The sequence below is a fragment of the Herpailurus yagouaroundi genome, unplaced genomic scaffold (assembly GCF_014898765.1).
Source record: "Herpailurus yagouaroundi ecotype Mexico unplaced genomic scaffold, PumYag 159, whole genome shotgun sequence".
Taxonomy (NCBI): Eukaryota; Metazoa; Chordata; class Mammalia; order Carnivora; family Felidae; genus Herpailurus; species Herpailurus yagouaroundi.
The window spans coordinates 25,952,706-25,970,405 of NW_024412400.1; the positions used below are offsets into that span (position 1 = coordinate 25,952,706).

The 17,700-nt window shown below is 35.9% G+C and overlaps 1 protein-coding gene across 8 annotated transcripts in view; it reads left to right on the top strand.

The window, feature by feature from the left end:
- Nucleotides 1–17,700, top strand: part of ANKRD28 (ankyrin repeat domain 28) — a 200,057-nt gene that overhangs the window by 111,058 nt on the left and 71,299 nt on the right. For all 8 annotated transcript variants that reach the window (XM_040480133.1, XM_040480138.1, XM_040480134.1 and 5 more), the window contains one exon: nt 2,433–2,511. In XM_040480133.1, the coding sequence (XP_040336067.1) occupies nt 2,433–2,511 (79 nt within the window). The remainder of the gene's footprint in view (nt 1–2,432; nt 2,512–17,700) is intronic.

The following is a 17,700-nucleotide window of genomic DNA, read 5'->3' on the forward strand; positions in this document are numbered from 1 at the left end:
GCTGGGCGGTTCAGTTGGTCGAACCTCCCAATTCATGATTGCAGCTCAGGTCACAATCCCAGCGTTTGTAGGATCAAGCCCTGCGTTGGGCTCGGCGCTGAGCATGGAGCCTGCTTAAGATTCTCTTTCTCCCTCTGCCCCTCTCCCCCACATGCATGTGCTCTCTCAAATAAATAGATAAATAAATAGGAAATTTATTTCTCCTAATAGTATAGGAGTTAGTGGTCCAGGTTTGTAGAGCAACTCTGTTCTATAGAAGATCATTCAACATCTAATTGCTTGATAGCCTTCTAGTATATTGGCCTAACCTCTGTAGAATCAAAGCTGGCTCAGTTTCACATCTGCCTTCCAGCCTGTGGGAAGTGGGAAAGTATTAGTCCTTCTCTAAGGTGGTTGTCTGCTAAATTAAAGATGACCTGAAAGTTGTGTCTTTACTTCCACCTTACATACCATACTGGTCCACACTAAGTAACAAAATCTAAAGGCAGACTAGGAGTATATTCTGTTACTGCATGGGTAAATAACCAGCTACAACTTTATTCGTATGGACAAAAGGGAAAATAAATAATGGAAAACAACTAACAGTCTATCACAAAGCTGTATCCAAAAATTTGGGTGTAAATTTCAAAATAACTCTATGTAAATAGCTTTCTCAGATGCAACCAAGTCAGCAATACCCTTGTAACTTTAGATGAGGTGTAAACATGAATTAAAAATCCCTGAATGTCACTTTACCCCACAATCTTGCTTCTGAAACTGGAGATCATTGGTGTTTGAGCAGGGGAGGTACATGACGCCTTGCATGTTGTAGTTGTAGTTGTAGCTTCTCTTCTTGAAGGAAGATTTGGAAGACTATGTATTTTTTAATGACAGTATAATTAAATACACTGTTACATTAGTTTCAGGTGTAAAATGTAATGGTTCAGTAGTTTTATACATTTCTCAGTGCTTATCAAGATAAGTGTACTCTGAGTCCCCTTTATCTGTTCCACCCATCCCCCAACTCATCTCCTCTTTGGCAACCACCAGTTTGTTCTCTGTATTTTAGAGTGTGTGTATGTTAGAGTGTGTGTATGTTGGTTTTTTTTTTTTTTTGTCTCTTTTTTTTCTTGGTTCATTTGTTCAGTTTCATAAATTCCACATAAATTCATATGATATTTGTCTTTCTTTGCCTGACTTACTTCACTTAGCATTATTGCAAGTGGTAAGATTTTATTCTTTTTTTTTTTTTATGGCTGAGTAGTAGTCCATTGTGTATATATGCCACATCTTTATCCGTGTATCTATGGATAGACACTTGTGTTGCTTCCATGGTTGTATGTAATGCTGCAGTAAACATAGGGATGCATATATTTTTTGGAATTAGTGTTTTTCTTTTTTGGAGGTAAATCTCCAATAGTGGAATTGCTGGATCATATGGTAATTCTATTTTTAATTTTTTGAGGAACTTTCTTACTGTTTTCCACAGTGGCTGCATTAATTTGCATTCCCACTATCAGTGCACAAGGGTTGCCTTTTCTCCATATCCTTGCCAATACTTGTTATTTCTTGTCTTTTTTATTTTGGTGATTCTGACAGGTGATATCTCATTGTGGTTTTAATTTACATTTCCCTGATGATTAGTGATGTTGAACAACTTTCCAAGTGTCTGGTGGGCATCTGCATGTCTTCTTTGGAAAAATGTCTATTCAGGTTCTCTGCCTATTTTTTAATTGGATTGTTTGTTTGTTTGTTTTGGTGTTGAGTCATACAGATTCTTGATATAGTTTGGATATTAACCCCTTATAGGATAGATCAGTTACAAGTATCATTTCCCATTCAGTAGATTGCCTGCTTGTTTTTGTTGCTGCTTTATTTTTTTTTGCTGTGCAAAATGGAAAACTGTATATTTTTTTATGTTTACAAAGATAGGAATATATTTTAGAGCCACAAACAAAATTGGCAGGAATTTTAAGAAAAACCTTACGACTGTTTTAAGGGATAACTTCAAATCCCCAGAGAAATATTCTGGGGTACCTGTGGAAACATTTTGATAGGCAAAACTTTTGGTTTGTTAGGGTTTGTTTTATTTAGTTAGGTTAACAATTCCAAATGTAAAGTTGTGGAAATGTATTGAGGAGGAATAGGATGAAGTAAAAGAAATTTGCATTCGTATATCAGCAGCATATAGGCATCTTTATTCAAAGAAAGCCTAAGAAGCTATTTCTCTGTTCACCTTAGGTTTTATTTTTGCTGTACTTTATATTTAAGGCCAAAATATTTTTTCAGGTCTTTCTTCTCCTAGCAAGGAAATATTTTGTTAATGGGACTTGCTGACTTAGACTAGGGTTGTGGAACTTGTAAGTTGGTAGTTCATGGTTCTTCTTCATTTAAAGTACACTGAAATCAAGTTTATATTAAAACTTAAGTTCCACATTTCCTTATTCTCACAGGACAATGAAAAGAGAACTCCACTGCATGCTGCTGCCTATCTTGGAGATGCAGAAATCATTGAACTGCTTATTTTATCTGGTATGTAAAGCTCTATATAATAAGAGCACATGATGCATATTTTTGTCATAATTAATGTTTATCAAACCTAGTTGACTATTTCCTTATATTTGTTTCCTAAGCTGAAACTTGCTTGTTCATTCTACAGCTGACCTTCTGTCACGTGCTAGGTCCTACTGTAGTGCGTAGAGTACATCAGAGAGCAAAACAAAGATTACTGCCCTTCTGGAGTGTATACTCTAATAAGGAAAAACAGGCTATAAATACAAGTAAATAAATGTTATAGCATGTTAGAAGATGATAACTGCTATAGAAAAATAAAAAGGTAGGTGAGAATTATGGGGTGAGATGAGCAGTATATAAGCTCAGGCAGTACATCGACTATTCATAGTAGGCCTGATTCACCGTAGAGTAACTGGGAGACAATTGCAGTTCTTCAAGGGGAAGGTGATGTGGCTCAGACCAAGTGCTGTAGTGGAGATATTGAGAAGTGGTAGTAATTTGATGTATTTTGAAAGTGATGGCAGCCAGGTGTCTATCTGTCAGTAGCTTCTATCTAACTCTTTTTGAGGGCCGGTAAAATACATTTTAGGAACTTGTACTTTATTGTACAGATCAGACGGTCTGTCGTCAAACAGAGCTCAGAGTTCAGATATATTTTTGTTGTAGCCAAGTTATTATAAATTATATTTGTTGGAAAAGGATGCACGTGCTTGAATTGTGCTTGTGTTGTCAAATTGCGATATGCACACAATGCAATTGGAGAAATAGTATCATTCATTTAATTTTGGGGAGTAAGACCACTGAGAGAATTTTTGAATGAAGATCCCAATTCAATAGCCTAAATAGACTTTTGCCATTTTATAAGTTTATGAAAGTTTTAAAATCTGGGTTTTATAACAAATTGTATGCTTATATAGAATTAAATATTGACCCAGCTAATATTCTTTTTCTTATTGAAGTATAATTAACCTACAAGGTTATATTAGTTTCAGGTGTACAACAAACACATTACTCAGTGCTTCCTAGATGATATTCTTATATTAGTTTCTTCATGAGTAACTTCATCACAGATGCACTTCCTTGAAGATGTCTGTTCCTCTGTGAATGCTAGCTCCCTAGTTTCTAGCTTAAATTTACTAGAGATAAGAACGGAGGAGGTACAAGAGAAAAATCATATTTCCTCTTAATTAAGGTTTCTACTATAATAATCTGAATTGATAGATATAGGTTTATATATGGAATTTTCTTTACAAACATTTTCCAAGAAACAGTTTCTTTTTTTGTTAAGAAATAGGTATGCTACAAACAGTACAATTCCTGCTAATTTAATGTCTAGGACTTTGGATAAGAACTATACTGCTAGGTTTCTAATTTTAACACAGAATTCTGTTTATTTACTTCACATTTTAATGCAAAGATGTTATGACTTAACATGGAGGGTTCTTTTTTCCCATTTTTAATTTTTAACCTAGGAGAAACTTTTCAAATGCTCAAAATTTGACTTAATCCCTGGCTTTTAAAGTGAATGCACCAAGGATTTTTAGCTACCTATAGAAGGTTGACTTCCTTGTCTCTGTATTCTATAGTCAGATGAACCTTATGATATGATAATATCAGATATCAGCTTCAAAATAATAAACATTTGAGAGGATGCTTAATTTCTTTTGAATAATTTGAATAGAAATAATGTATAAAATTAACCACCATACATTTATTAAAAACTATTTCAGCTTGTCTTTGAAAAACACTTTTAATACTATGTTTTATCAGTTTCATGGGTAATAGTTCATATAGTTGTATTTATAGTTCTCAGGATAAAAAATTACATTTTTACATTAACCTCAAACTGTATTATTTCCTGGCTCCAAATTTCCTTTGCCTTCAGTTTCTACTACTCTCCCTTTTGCACATTCTGCTCTAATGCCACTGGCCTTCCATTCTGGGTCTTTGAACTGCTCCTTCTTTAACCTCAAACTGTCTTTTCTCAAATAGCCACGTGATCTTACCTTTTTTTATGTCCTTGCTCAGATGTTACCCCCTCGGGGAAGTGATGCCTGATCACTGCCACCACCGCCACCATCCTTTCCCTCTCCTTTGTGTTATCTTTTTTCCTAGTACTTATTATCTGATATTCTTTTAAAATTTTGCTGCTTGTTTCCTATCATTCTCTCCTTACTAGAATGCAAACTCTAAGGCAAGGATGGATTTAGTCAGCTTTGTTTTCTAACATATTTATTCCCAATACCTACAATAGTTTTGGATACTTGGTGAGTGAATGTGTGGTTATAGCAATATAAGTTTAGGCTCTTCACATTTTGGTCTCAGTTTCCAAGGTCTTTTGTGGAAGTGAGAATGGGAGAGGTGGGAATGAGGTAGGAATGTGGGGGTGCAGGGTAAGTGGAAAAGGAAAGAAGACAAATGATTTGTTTCCTATGGATGCAACTCAAGCTCTTCCTTAGACTTTGTTTCTCTTCAGACAACCATGTAGGCTCTAAGAAAAATAAATAAAAACTTACTTGGATCTGGAATAAAATGAGTTGGAATGAAATCCAAGGCTAAGTTTCTACTAAACCAGAACCTCCATTTTCTACTTACAAATGAAAAAAAAGTAAATGAACCAGGCTCTGTGTTGCCAGGAGAAGCACAGCAGATAGTATAAAGAGCATAGATTCTGTGGCCAGATAGATTTAGGTGCAAATCTTAGTCCTACCTCTTAGCACCTTTGTGAACTTCGGGAGGTTATTTAATCTCTCAGCTTTAACTTCCTCTTCTGAAGGAATTTATAAATTTATATTTATTTTTAGATTTAATATTTTTATATATATTTTTAAATTTACATTTTAAATATAAATCATTTATATTTCTAATATAAATTTTATAGGTTTGAAGCAAATGAGATGATGTTGTTAAGATACCTAGAAAAAGTTCCTGGTACATCATAGATAATTAAAATTTGGGCTATTATTTTTTTAAGTTTATTTATTTATTTTGAGAGTGAAAGAGAGAGTGGGGGAGGGAAAGAGAGAAAAATCCCAAGCAGGCTCTGTACTGTCCGTGCAGAAGCCTCATGTGGGCTCGAAGTCACAAACTGTGAGATCATGACTTGAGCTGAGACCATGTTGGACACTTAACTGACTGAGCCACACAGGAGTCCCTGGGTTATCATTTTTTAAGCACTCCTTCTTTCTTTCCTCAACTTTATTTTGGTCCTGCCAAATAAATAAATAAATTCCTGATATCAGGAATTACCTTTTTTGTGACTTTTAGATATAATCTCCTAAAAATTCTCCTCTCCCCATTGTGTAATCCACTCACATTCTGAAATGATTAACTGAAGGAGTGACTTGTCTATTGGGGAAATACAGACAAGAGTTTATTTCCACAACCAAGAAAGACAAAGGTTGAAACAAAATAGACTGTACACAGAGTATTCTTACTCAATTCTAGAATCAAAAAAAGGTGGAGGGGGGTGCTTTAAAACCATACAGAAGGGGTGTGCCATGTTACTGAACAACCAATGGGTGAAAAAAAGAAATAAAAGAGCAAAAAATATCTTGAGACAATTGAAAATGAAAATATACCAAAACTTAGGAGGTGTAGCAAAAGCAATTCTAAGAGGAAAGTTCATAGCAGTAATTGCCTGCATTAAGAAAAGCGAAAGAACTCAAACAGCTTGGCTTTTCACCTCAAAGAACAAGAGAAAGAAGAAAGTAAGCCCAAAGTTACCAGAAGGAAGGAAATAACAAAGATCAAAGTAGAAATAAATGAAAATCTAAAAACAATAGAAAAATTAATGAAATTAAGAACTTTTTTCCCCGCAAAAGATAGGCAAACTGTTAATGAGACTTATCGAGAAGAAAGGAGAGTTACTCAAGTTAAATAAGATCAGAAGGAGGAATCATGCCAACTGATCCCACAGAAACAAAGGATCAGGAGCGCCTGGGTGACTGAGTCGGTTAAGCACCCATCTTTGGCTCAGGTCATGATCTTGGGGTTCATGAGTTTGAGCCCCGCATTAGGCTATGTGCTGACAGCTGGGAGCCTGGAGCCTGCTTCCAATTCTGTGTCTCCTTCTCTGTCTGCCCCTCCCCTGCTCACACTCTGTCTCTCAAAATTAAACATTAAAAAATATATATATATGAAGGATCGTAAGCGACAATGAATAATTATATACCAACAAATTGGACAACCAAGAAAAAATGGATAAATTTGTACAAACATACAACCTACCAAGATTGCATCATGAAGAAATAGGAAATCTGAACAGACCAATTACTAGTAAAGAGATCGAGTCTGTAGTCAAGAACCTCCTAACAAAGAAAAGTCAAGACGGATGGCTTCACTGGTAAATTCTACCAAATTTTAAGGAAGAAGAAGGAACACTTCCAGACTTCTTTTTTTATGAGGCAAGCATTGTCCTGATAACAAAACCAGACAAGGATACTACGAGAAGTGAAAATTATAGGCCAGTATTCCTGATGAACACAGATGCAGAAATCCTCAACACAGTATCAGTAAACCAAATTCAGTAGTACATTAAAAGGATCATACACCATTTTCAAGTGGGGTTTACTGCAGGAATGTAAGAATGGTTCAACATCTGCAAATCATTGAGAAGCACCACATTAACAAAATGAAGGATAAAAATTACATGATCATCTCAGTGCAGTAAAAACATTTGACAGAATTCATCATCCATTCATGATAAAAACACTCAACATAGTGTTCAATCTAATGAAGGTCATATATGACAAGCCCACAGCTACCATCATACTCAACAGTGAAAAGCTGAACATTTTTCCTCTAAAATCAGGAACAAGATGAAGGTACCCACTCTCTTCACTTTGATTCAACATAATCCTGGAAATCCCAGGCAGAGCAAATAGGCAAGAAAAAGAAATTAAAGACATCCAAATTGAAAAGAAATAAGTGAAACTATCTCTATTTGTAGATGACATGACATTATATATAGAAAACTGTACAGTTCACCAAAAAACTGTTAGAACTAATAAACTCAGTAAAGTTTCCGGATACAAAATTAGTATACATAAATCATTGTGTTTCTTTCTATAGATTGATAATGTACTATCAGAAAGAGAAATTAAGAAAACAGTCCCATCAAAAAGATATAAAGTGCATCAAAATGAGTAAGATAGGAATAAATTTAATCAAGGAGGTAAAAGATTTGTATACTGAAAACAAATTAAGTCATTGATGAAAAAAATTGAAGAAGATAAAAATAAATGGAAAGATATTCCATGCTCATGAATTACAAGAATTATATTGTTAAATCTCTATACTACCCAAAGCAATCTACAGCTTTAATGCTTGCAGTCTTTATCAAAATTCCAATGGCATTGTAACAGGAGTAGGAAAAACAGTACTGAAATTTGTATGGAACCACAAAGACCCCAAATAACCCAAACAGTCTTGGAAAAGAAAAACAAAGCTAAGGGCATCACATTTTCTGATTTCAAACTGTATACAAAGCTGTAGTAACCAAACTAGTAGGGTATTGGCATAAAAATAGACACATAGATCAGTGGAGCAAAAAGAAAGCCCAGAACTCAATCCATGTGTATGTGATAATTTATGACAAAGCCAAAAATATGCAATGGGTTAAGGGCAGTTTTTTCAATAAATGGTGTTGGGAACACTGAACAGTCACATGCAGAGAATGAAACCTTACCACTGTCTCCTACCATATACAAAAATCAACTAAGAATGGGTTAAAGACTTGAAACCATAAAATTCCTAGAAGAAATTGTAGGGGGTAAGCTCTTTGACCTCAGTCTTGGCAGTGATTTTTTTGGATTTGACACCAAAAGCAGAAATAACAAGCAGGGACTACATTGAACTAAAAGGTTTCATTCAGTACAGCAAAGGAAACCAACAAAATGAAAAGGCAATGTACAGAATGGGAGAAAATATTTAAAATTATGTATCTCATAAGGGATTGATATCCAAAATATAGAAAATTCACACAAATCAATAGCAGAACAATCTGATTAAATTTTGGGCAAAGGAACTGGAAAGACATTTTTCCAAAAGAGACCTACATATGGCTGACAGATACATGAAAAGATGCTCATCATCACTATTCATCAGGGAAATGCAAAGCAAAACCACAATGACATATCATCTCACACTCATTCGAATGGGATTTATGAAAAAGATGAGGTGAAAAGTTTTGGCAAGAATGTAAAGAAAAGGAAAGCCTTGTGTACTGTTGGTAGGAGTGTAAATTGGTAGAGCTACCGTGGAAAACAGTATGAAGGTTCCTCAAAACATTAAGAATGGAACTATACCATAGGATCCAACAATTCCACTTCTGAGTGTATACCCAAAGGAAATGAAATCACTATCTAGAAGAGATATCTGCACTCGCGTGTTAATGGCAGCATTATTCTCAATAAGCAAGACATGGAAACAGCCTACATGTCTGTCAATGGATGGATAAAGAAATCGTGTGTATGTGTACACTGGAATATTGTTCAGCCATAAAAAAGATAACTTGTCAATGATCCAACAAGATGGATGGACCTTGAGAACATTATGCTAAATGAAATAAGTTAGAGAAAGAGAAGTAATGCATATTCTCACTTATATGTGGAATCTGAAAAAAACTGAACTCATTGAAACAGAAGAAATTGATGGTTGCCAGGTTGGGGGAAATGAGTATAGGCAGTCAAAAGGTAGGAACTACTAGTTATAAGTAAGTTCTGGGGATGTAATGTATAGCATGTTGACTATAGTAAACAATAATGTATATTTGAAAGTTATAGGAGAGTAGATCGTCAAAGTTGTCACAAAAATTTTTTTTAACTATTTGAGGTGATGGATGTTAACTTATTGTAATTTTTTCACAATATACGTTTCAAATCATGTATATTTTAAACTAATACATTGTTATATAAGTCAATTACATTTTTTTAATATGAAATTTATTGTCAATAAGTCAGTTATATCGCAATAAAACTGTGAGGAAAAGTATAAATATCACTCAATACAGTAGTCTCCAAATAGTATACTTTAAATCTGCAAAAGTAGACTTTAAGTTTGTGTAGTGGTGCTTTAAGAGTTCTACTTAAATTTGGTGTGAAAGCTGTGGTTGTTGAGGCCCAGGTTAGACTCTGATTTCCATACCCTTGATTTCAAATTCTGTGTCCATCAAACAACTTTATAATCATATTGAATGAACTTTTAATAAGTTTACTTAGGAAATTAGAATTGAAACTAGGTGTTTGACCTGATCGAGTCTCTAAACAAAGAAGAGAATGGAATACATGGAGAGGAGAAAGTAGGCAACAAAAGTAGGCTAATCTGTTCATGTTAGCGGTGAAAACTGTTAACATAGAAAGTTCAGGGCAGATTGCTCCTGCCTTTCATATTAATAATTAGTGACATTTTGGGGCGCCTGGGTGGCTCAGTCAGTTAAGTGTCTGACTTTGGTTCCGGTCATGATCTCGGGTCTGTGAGTTCAAGCCCCACATCGGGCTATGTGCTGACAGCTCAGAGCCTGGAGTCTGCTTTGGATTCTGTGTCTCCCTCTCTCTCTCCCCCTCCCCCACTCATGTGTGCGTGCGCACGCTCTTTCTCTCTCAAATAAACATTAAAAAATGAAAAATAATAATTAGTGACTTTATAGTCATAATGATGGGGGGATGGGCATTAAAGAGGTACTTTTTGGGATGAGCACTGGGTATCATATGTAAGAGATGAATCACTGGGTTCTACCTGAAGCCAGGACTACAGTGTATGTTAACTAAATTGAATTTAAATTAAAAAAATAATAATCTTAAGAAAATTAATGTGAAACAATCCCCATTTAGCTCTTGCATTATACCAAAGTCATGATATGCTTCAATAAAAACACAATAAAGTAAATGCATTAATTTTATATTATAAAAACTACTTTGGTGTTGATAACAAGGTTATTTGTTGCTACATATTTCTCTGAAATGAAAAATGAAGAAGATAAAAAGGTTGACATCAGCCTATAGTCCTGTCCTTCCATGTTCGTGTTTGGATTTTGATTGTTTTCTGACTTCTTATGGTGGGAAGTAGGAAACCGTGTTCTCTAATTTGTTTCACTCTTGTGTTTTCATTGTCAAGAATTATGACTTTACGTTCTATTTTGTAATCAGAATTCCCACTGTTTTCACATGCACCCCCAGTCCTTATCCATTGCTTCTCTAGCCCCAGGTTTTTTTATTTTTGTGTATCTCTTGGTTATATAGACATCATCAAGTTGTTGGGGGCTGGGTGTTTTTTTGTTGTTGTTGTTGTTATTTCTTTTTTTTTTTTTTTTTTAATTTTCAGTAAGAGCTCATTCTTATTTATTTATTTATTTGGGACTGTTCTTATTTATTTATTTATTCTTATTTATTTGGGACTGTTGCTTTTTTTATTTAACTGAAAGGTAGATTGGCTACTTATAAAATTCTTGATTCATGCTTTCTACTCTCAACTTTATAGATGTTACTTCAGTATCTTCTAGCATTAAATGCAAGTCTTGGATCAGGCTCTTCTCTGCTGACCATTTCCATCTCCCCACTCTCCCCCCCCTCCCCCCCCCCCCCCCCCTCCCCCCCCCCCGCCCCCGACCCCCCCCTGCCCCCAATACCACCTCCACCATTATGGTCACTTCTCTTTTGCCTGGATGCCTATAGGATTCAATTCTTTATCCTTAAAATCCAGTACTAACTTACGCAGGCTAAATCTGTTGATTATTTTTGCTGGGAAATGTCAGTATGCACTTCTAGCTCTGAAATTTAGATTTTTTTTTAAAGTTTATTTTTACTTATTTTGATAGGGTGATAGAGAGTGAGCAGGGGGGTGGGGGCAGAGAGGGAAACAGAATCCCAAGCAGGCTCTGCAGTGTCCGTGCAGAGCCCAATGCAGGGCTGAAACTCACGAACCGTGAGATCATGACCTGAGCCAAAATCAAGACTAACCGACGGAGCCACTCAGATGCCCCTAAAACTTAGATTTTTATTTCATGTTTATTGTCCACTGAATCTTTGAATATTTATTTCTGTGTTTTTCTGTCAGTAAATTTTTTCTACTGTATGTTTTTCTATGAGCTTTTCTCTGATTGTAATTTTATCTTTTCCTTTTAGTTTTAGGTTATTGTCCTTCATTCATGCATCAAATGTTTAATGAGCATGTCTGTGTATCAAGCACTATTCTAGGTGCTGTGGGTAGAACAGTAAATAAAATAGATGGAAGTCCCAGCCTTCATGGAGTTTGTTTTGTTGGAGGAGTAAGAAGTTAATACCTATAGCTTGTCTTGTAAGTGATAATTGCTATGAGAAGATTAAAGCAATAGTATATTGGGTGGGGATCATTTCCTGTTTTATATTAGGTTATTAGGAAAAGATTCAGTGTTATATGACATTTGAGCAGATAAATGAAGGAGATGAGGAAGCAAACCTTGTACACCATGCAGATATTTAGAGGAAATGGAGAGAACAAGACCAGACACCCTGAGGTGGTGGCATGTTTGGAGGCAAGTGCAAAAAACAGGAAAAGAAGTGGAGGAGGTAGCAAGGTTCCAGATCATGTGTGGCCTTATAGGCTTTGGCAAAGACTTGGTTTGGCCCTTAAAGTGACGTGGAAAAGCAAAGGAGAGTTTTTGAGGGAAGTGACCTGGTCTGATGTAGGTTTTTGGACTGTGGTTCAGATTCCTGGCTGTGTTTTAAATCATGTTTATTTTACCTTCTGTAATTTCTAGGCTTTTATCTATGATTGTCTTATTTTCCTTCTTTCTTTCTTGATCTCTGCCAGCTCTCATCCCTTTGCATTGTTTTTCCTCTGTCTTGGAACTCTTTAAGGTCTCTCTTCAGAGCTTACTTTCTCTGAGGTTGTGTATAGAGTAGTTTATAGATTCATCCTCTGCTTTCCTGGGATAATTTCTTTCAGATATACCTATTGACTGTTTGCTCAGTGTATTCTGTTCCCATATATATTTTCCCTAGTGTCCCATGCTGCATCTTTACGTATCTTTGAAGAATATTCTTCTCTCTGGAACAGCTATTTGCTAACAAATAGAGTAAGCAGGGGCAAAAAGTGAGCATCAGTTAGGTTTGTTCCAGTAGCTCTCACACTAAATGGGTTTTCTCAGTCTAGCAGAGGAGCTTCCTCCAGTTCTTTGCGTACTTCATGTCATTACCTCCTTAGATCACAGGTCCTTAGGTAGTCATCTGCTGGTGTTTGGCTCTTACCCTCCATCTTCATTTGGGTCAAATATAGTAAAGATGCCTGGTTGGTCCCTCTTTTAGAACTGCCCCACTTTATTCTTCTGTATTGTGAAGTTAGAGTTCTGTGAATTACCCACATACTGCTGTAGATCATCTAAAAGATTGTTAGAAAGAAGTTCTGGGACACAGCAGGGAAAAAAGGACAGATGCACATACACACAAACACATTCTTTTAGAAGACTCCGTGGACTTCCCCAAATCCAAAGAAGCTTCATTTGGTATCCTTCCTCATTTTGGTATAGATTTCACTGTATTTGGTGGAAATTTTCATAGTTTGGTTTGCAGGTGCAACTGTTTTCTTGTTGTATTAAGGATGTTATTTCCTCATATTCTCTTTTATATTTTGGTTAGGTTTTTTGTTAAGAGCAAAACTACAGACTCTCTTTAGCCTGCAGTCCAGAACTAAATTCATTGGAAATCATACATTTATACATGATGCACCTCCAAGATTTTTGGATGAGGGGTATCATTCTTGACGTGTTATGTGTAATCAAACAAGTAAATCCTTCTGTAGAACCTATAGTAACACTGGAGTCTAGTGGAATTAACTTCACAGTTATTATTTTTTGAGGTAAAATAGTAAGAGGAAACTTTGTGCTCTTACTACCTTTCAAGTACTATTCTAAATTTACTTTTTCACTCTTAACTCTGTGAAGGTATTATTATTATAGAGAGGGAAACTAAGGTATTTATATTTAATAACTGGCCAAAAGTTACTCTGCTGTAGTCTTGCTCCCCTCTTCACTCTGCCCCCTCCACTCTCCCCACTGACTTAGCAAAATTTGTGTAGATAATTACTTTTAGTGAAGAACTTCTGTTTTAAGGACTAAATTTTCTTGGCTACAAACTATATATACTTTTATGACAGCTGTTCATTTAATGCTTGTATTTAAAATTATAGGTTTAGCAGTACCTCAGACTGTTTCTAGTGTGTGATTAACTGGTAAATGACTGTGTTGTGTAAGTCAAAAATTCATTTGGTTAGTCTGTTATAGAAAATATAGTCCTTAATATGGAAATACGAATATTACATTTTTGGTATTAGGAATTAGACATAAAGTATGTGGCTCTTGAAAACCTTCATTGCTGGTATATTAGTTTGCTAGGGCTGCTATAAAAAAGTACCACAAGTTGAGTGACTTAAACAGCAGAAATTTATTTTTTCATAATTCTAGAGGTTAAAAGTCTGAGATCAAGGTTTTGGTGGCATCACTTATTATGAGGCTGTGAGGGAAGGATCTGTTCTAGGCCTCTCTCCATAGCTTGTAGATGACCATTTCTTTTTGTGTCTTCTGTCTGTACATATCTGAGTCCACATTTGTTCTGCCTGAAAGGATACCACTCAGATTAGGGCCCACCTTAATAACCTCATTTTAACTTATCTCTGTAGAGACCCTGTTTTCAAATAAGTTTTCATTCTGAGGTGCTGGGTTTAGGACTTCAACATATGAATTTGGGAAGGGTGGAGGGGACACAGTTCAACCACGGTATCTGGTGTCCATAATACCATCATAAATGATACAGTTCAGCAGCTTTTGGATGTTTGTTTGTTTGTTTGTTTGTTTGTTTGTTTGTTTTTTAGCATTGCAGGTGGAAAAGTGGAAATGTAATTGCTTTTTGCTTATTCCACTCCCAACCTGAAAACAGAATCTGAAGCTTTTGCCACTGCTTATGGTAGGCAGCCAAAGGAAAGCATTATTTCCAGTTTGAGAAGAGTAATGAAAGTGTTTGGCTCCTGGTCCAGCTCACTGGATTTGGACAGTCTCCTCTGAAACTTAGGAGTAGCAAAGAGAATTATTCTCTGTAAGGAGAAGCTTGAGAATATTATTAGTGGGAGTACTTATAATGATTATAAACACCTTGACAATAGAAATAACTTTAATAATATCTACTATCAAGTACTTAGCCTAGCTCAGAGGTCAATAGACTTTTTATGTAAAGGGCCAGACAGACACCTGGCAACTACTTTTAATTCTACTCCTCTAATGTGAAAGCCACATAGTTAACATTGTAATAGGTGTAGCTGTATTGCAGTAGAACTTTATTTACCCAGTAGGTGGTTGGCAATCTGTGGGCTGTAATTTGAAGACACCCTGGTATAGATTATGAAGATGCTACCTCATCTACCTAATGTTAAGGTAGGGCAAGGTATTTAATAAGTATGAAATAATTCATTCTGGGTACCTGTTTCAAAATAGAATAGAATGTTGTAACTAGAAATGGATCATACAGATCACTTAGCAAAACCCTTGTTTTACTAATAACTGAGTTTTCAAAGCTCAGAGAATTGGCATATTTTGTTGACTGATTAGGGGAAAAAACAGATGAGTTGAGACCTAGAGTCAAGTGGGATGCTCCTGATCTGAGTTCCTGACCTGTGGAACCCACTTTGTGGAAACAGGAGCTCCCTCTGTTGTTTCAACCTGGGCCCCATCCTCCCTCGCCCTCTACCCCACCCTCCATGTACACAGCAAGGCATAGGAGACAGGGATTATGATTAACAACGTGAAGGTCTGGGTTGTGGGGAACAGCCCCCCAGGTCACACAGCCTGCTGGTTACAGAGCCATTATTAGATCACAGTTCCTGCTCCCCGGCTCCTTCCACTAACCCCTGACTGTCTCTTCATGAGTCCAGACCTCTCTTCAGCTACACTGTTGTCTAGAGCCCAGAATAGACTGATGTAAGTAAATCAGATTTTTTAAAAAATTATTTTCTTGTTTATCTTCAAATGAACTGGGCATTTGCTTAATCTTGGAAATCTTACCTTAATTTTTTTTCTTTTATAAACTGTCAGAGTACATTTTTATATATATGAATTATTAAATGAAAAGACTGAAATGAAAAGAGAAGCTGGTTATCTGAATCTTTCTATATAATCATTAACTCTGGTATCAAATGGATACAATCTGTTTTGGTTACCTTGCAGTTGTTTTTTGTTTGCTTGTTTTCTTTTTTGCTTTTAATATTGCAGAAATCTAATCACATTTCTACTCTGGGAAGATGGATCCAAATTCAGATATTTGACATGGCATATGTGCTGGCTGCTTATTTATTATCTTAAGGGAAGGCTCATAGATTTCCCTTATATGTGGATTTGAGGCGGCGGGGGGAGTCTCGTAAAGAAAGTATTTGGTATACTATTGGACATAACTGTCTTGGATTTAACGAAATGTGCTTCTTGCACTGAGAGATTTTCTGTAAATGTTGGTTTGCAGTAGTCAGTCAGTAATACCATTCTTAAATTCCTATCTTAATTTTCTTCAATTTCTCAGCAGTTCTTCCTCTTACCCGAGGGCCTCCCAGTAACCTAACTTCAACACTAGGGATGGAGCTGCTGTTATATATTCTCTTCTGTTTTGATGATTAGGAAATAGTAAAGGAATTAATTCTTTCTTGGTGATTTAGAAACCACAAATATTATACTCTGCCATGTATAGAGTATGTGGTGTAGTCACTAGAGCTGTTACATTTTGATTTTCTCTCTTTGAAGGCTGTTTTATGTTTTAAGTTGATATGATCTTTTTTCCTCATTGTTAGCCATTGTGACTGGTTTTCAGCTATTAGACTAGTAAACTTTACTCTAGAAATATATTTTCCATTAGTGGAATTAGTTTGTAGTTTGTGTTTATGAATATATAGTTAATTTTGGAGCCGTCTGTGTAGAACAGAAGTCTGGTTACCTTCACAATTCTCATAAGATGATTTTTGGGAGCCTGGCCATCTGAAGTGTGCCACCATGCTTGTTGCTGTTACTCCATTTTCATTTTATACCCACTGCTGCTCTTATAATGTGCATTGCTATGCCGTATTTGCCTGTTAATATGTAAAGCGCATACTAATTAATGGATGTGGGCAGGCGAGATATTTGTTCTGTTGGTGTCCTTAGAAGTAGTTCAACCATTTCTCATATACTTGACTTTTAATTTCCAAGGAATTAAAACATTTGATTAATGCTATTAGAAGAAACACATGGTTTAAACAAAAGATGAGTGTATTCTGAAAAAGATATGATCAGATGTCTAAAATTCGATGGTGCTCATCTTCCTTCAGATAACTATCTTTAGAATCTACAAAGAACAAGCCAGATTTTTTAATCAAGTTGCCTGTTACATTAATAGCAAGTAGTAGTATTTTGTATCCTCACTAAACTATCAGTGGATTGTTACAGTCACTCATGTTTTTTGATAAATTAACTTTGAATTTGTTATTATGGGGCACCTGGGTGGCTCAGTCGATTAAGTGTCCGAATTTGCCTCTCAGGTCATGATCTCACAGTTCATGAGTTTGAGCCCCGCATCAGGATCTGTGCTGACAGCTCAGAGCCTGGAGCCTGCTTCCAATTCTGTGTCTCCCTCTCTATGCTTCTCCCCCGCTCACGTTCTCTCTCTCAAAAGTAAACATTTAAAAAATAATAAAAACACTAAAATTTGTTATTAAATGTGAAGAGATGGGGCACCCGAGTGGCTCAATCAGTTAAGAGTCAGACTGGCTCAGGTCATGATCTCACAGTTTGTAGGTTCACACTCCACATCAGGCTCTGTGCTGGCAACTCAGAGCCTGCTTCAGATTCTGTGTCTCCCTCTCTCTCTGCCTCTCCCCCACTCTCTCACCCTCTCTCTCTCTCTCAAAGAGAAACATTAAATAAACATTAAAAAAAAATTAAAAAAATAAGTGAAGAGAAAGAAAGACTACTTAATTATCATAACTTAAAGTGGAAAAATGGTACCAGCAGAGTCTTTTACTTTGGGCTGACAAATGGCCATGAAAATTGGATTTTCGTCCTTCAACTGTGTATGTGATAACTGTTCCAAAGAAAGACAAACCTATCTTTACTTTCTTCCTAGTTACTTTCCAATTTGAAGCACTTGAAGCCAAATTCTTGGAATTTTTTATGGCCATTCCTTTTATTCCTTCTTCAGTACATTTCTTTTTTTTTTTTTTTTT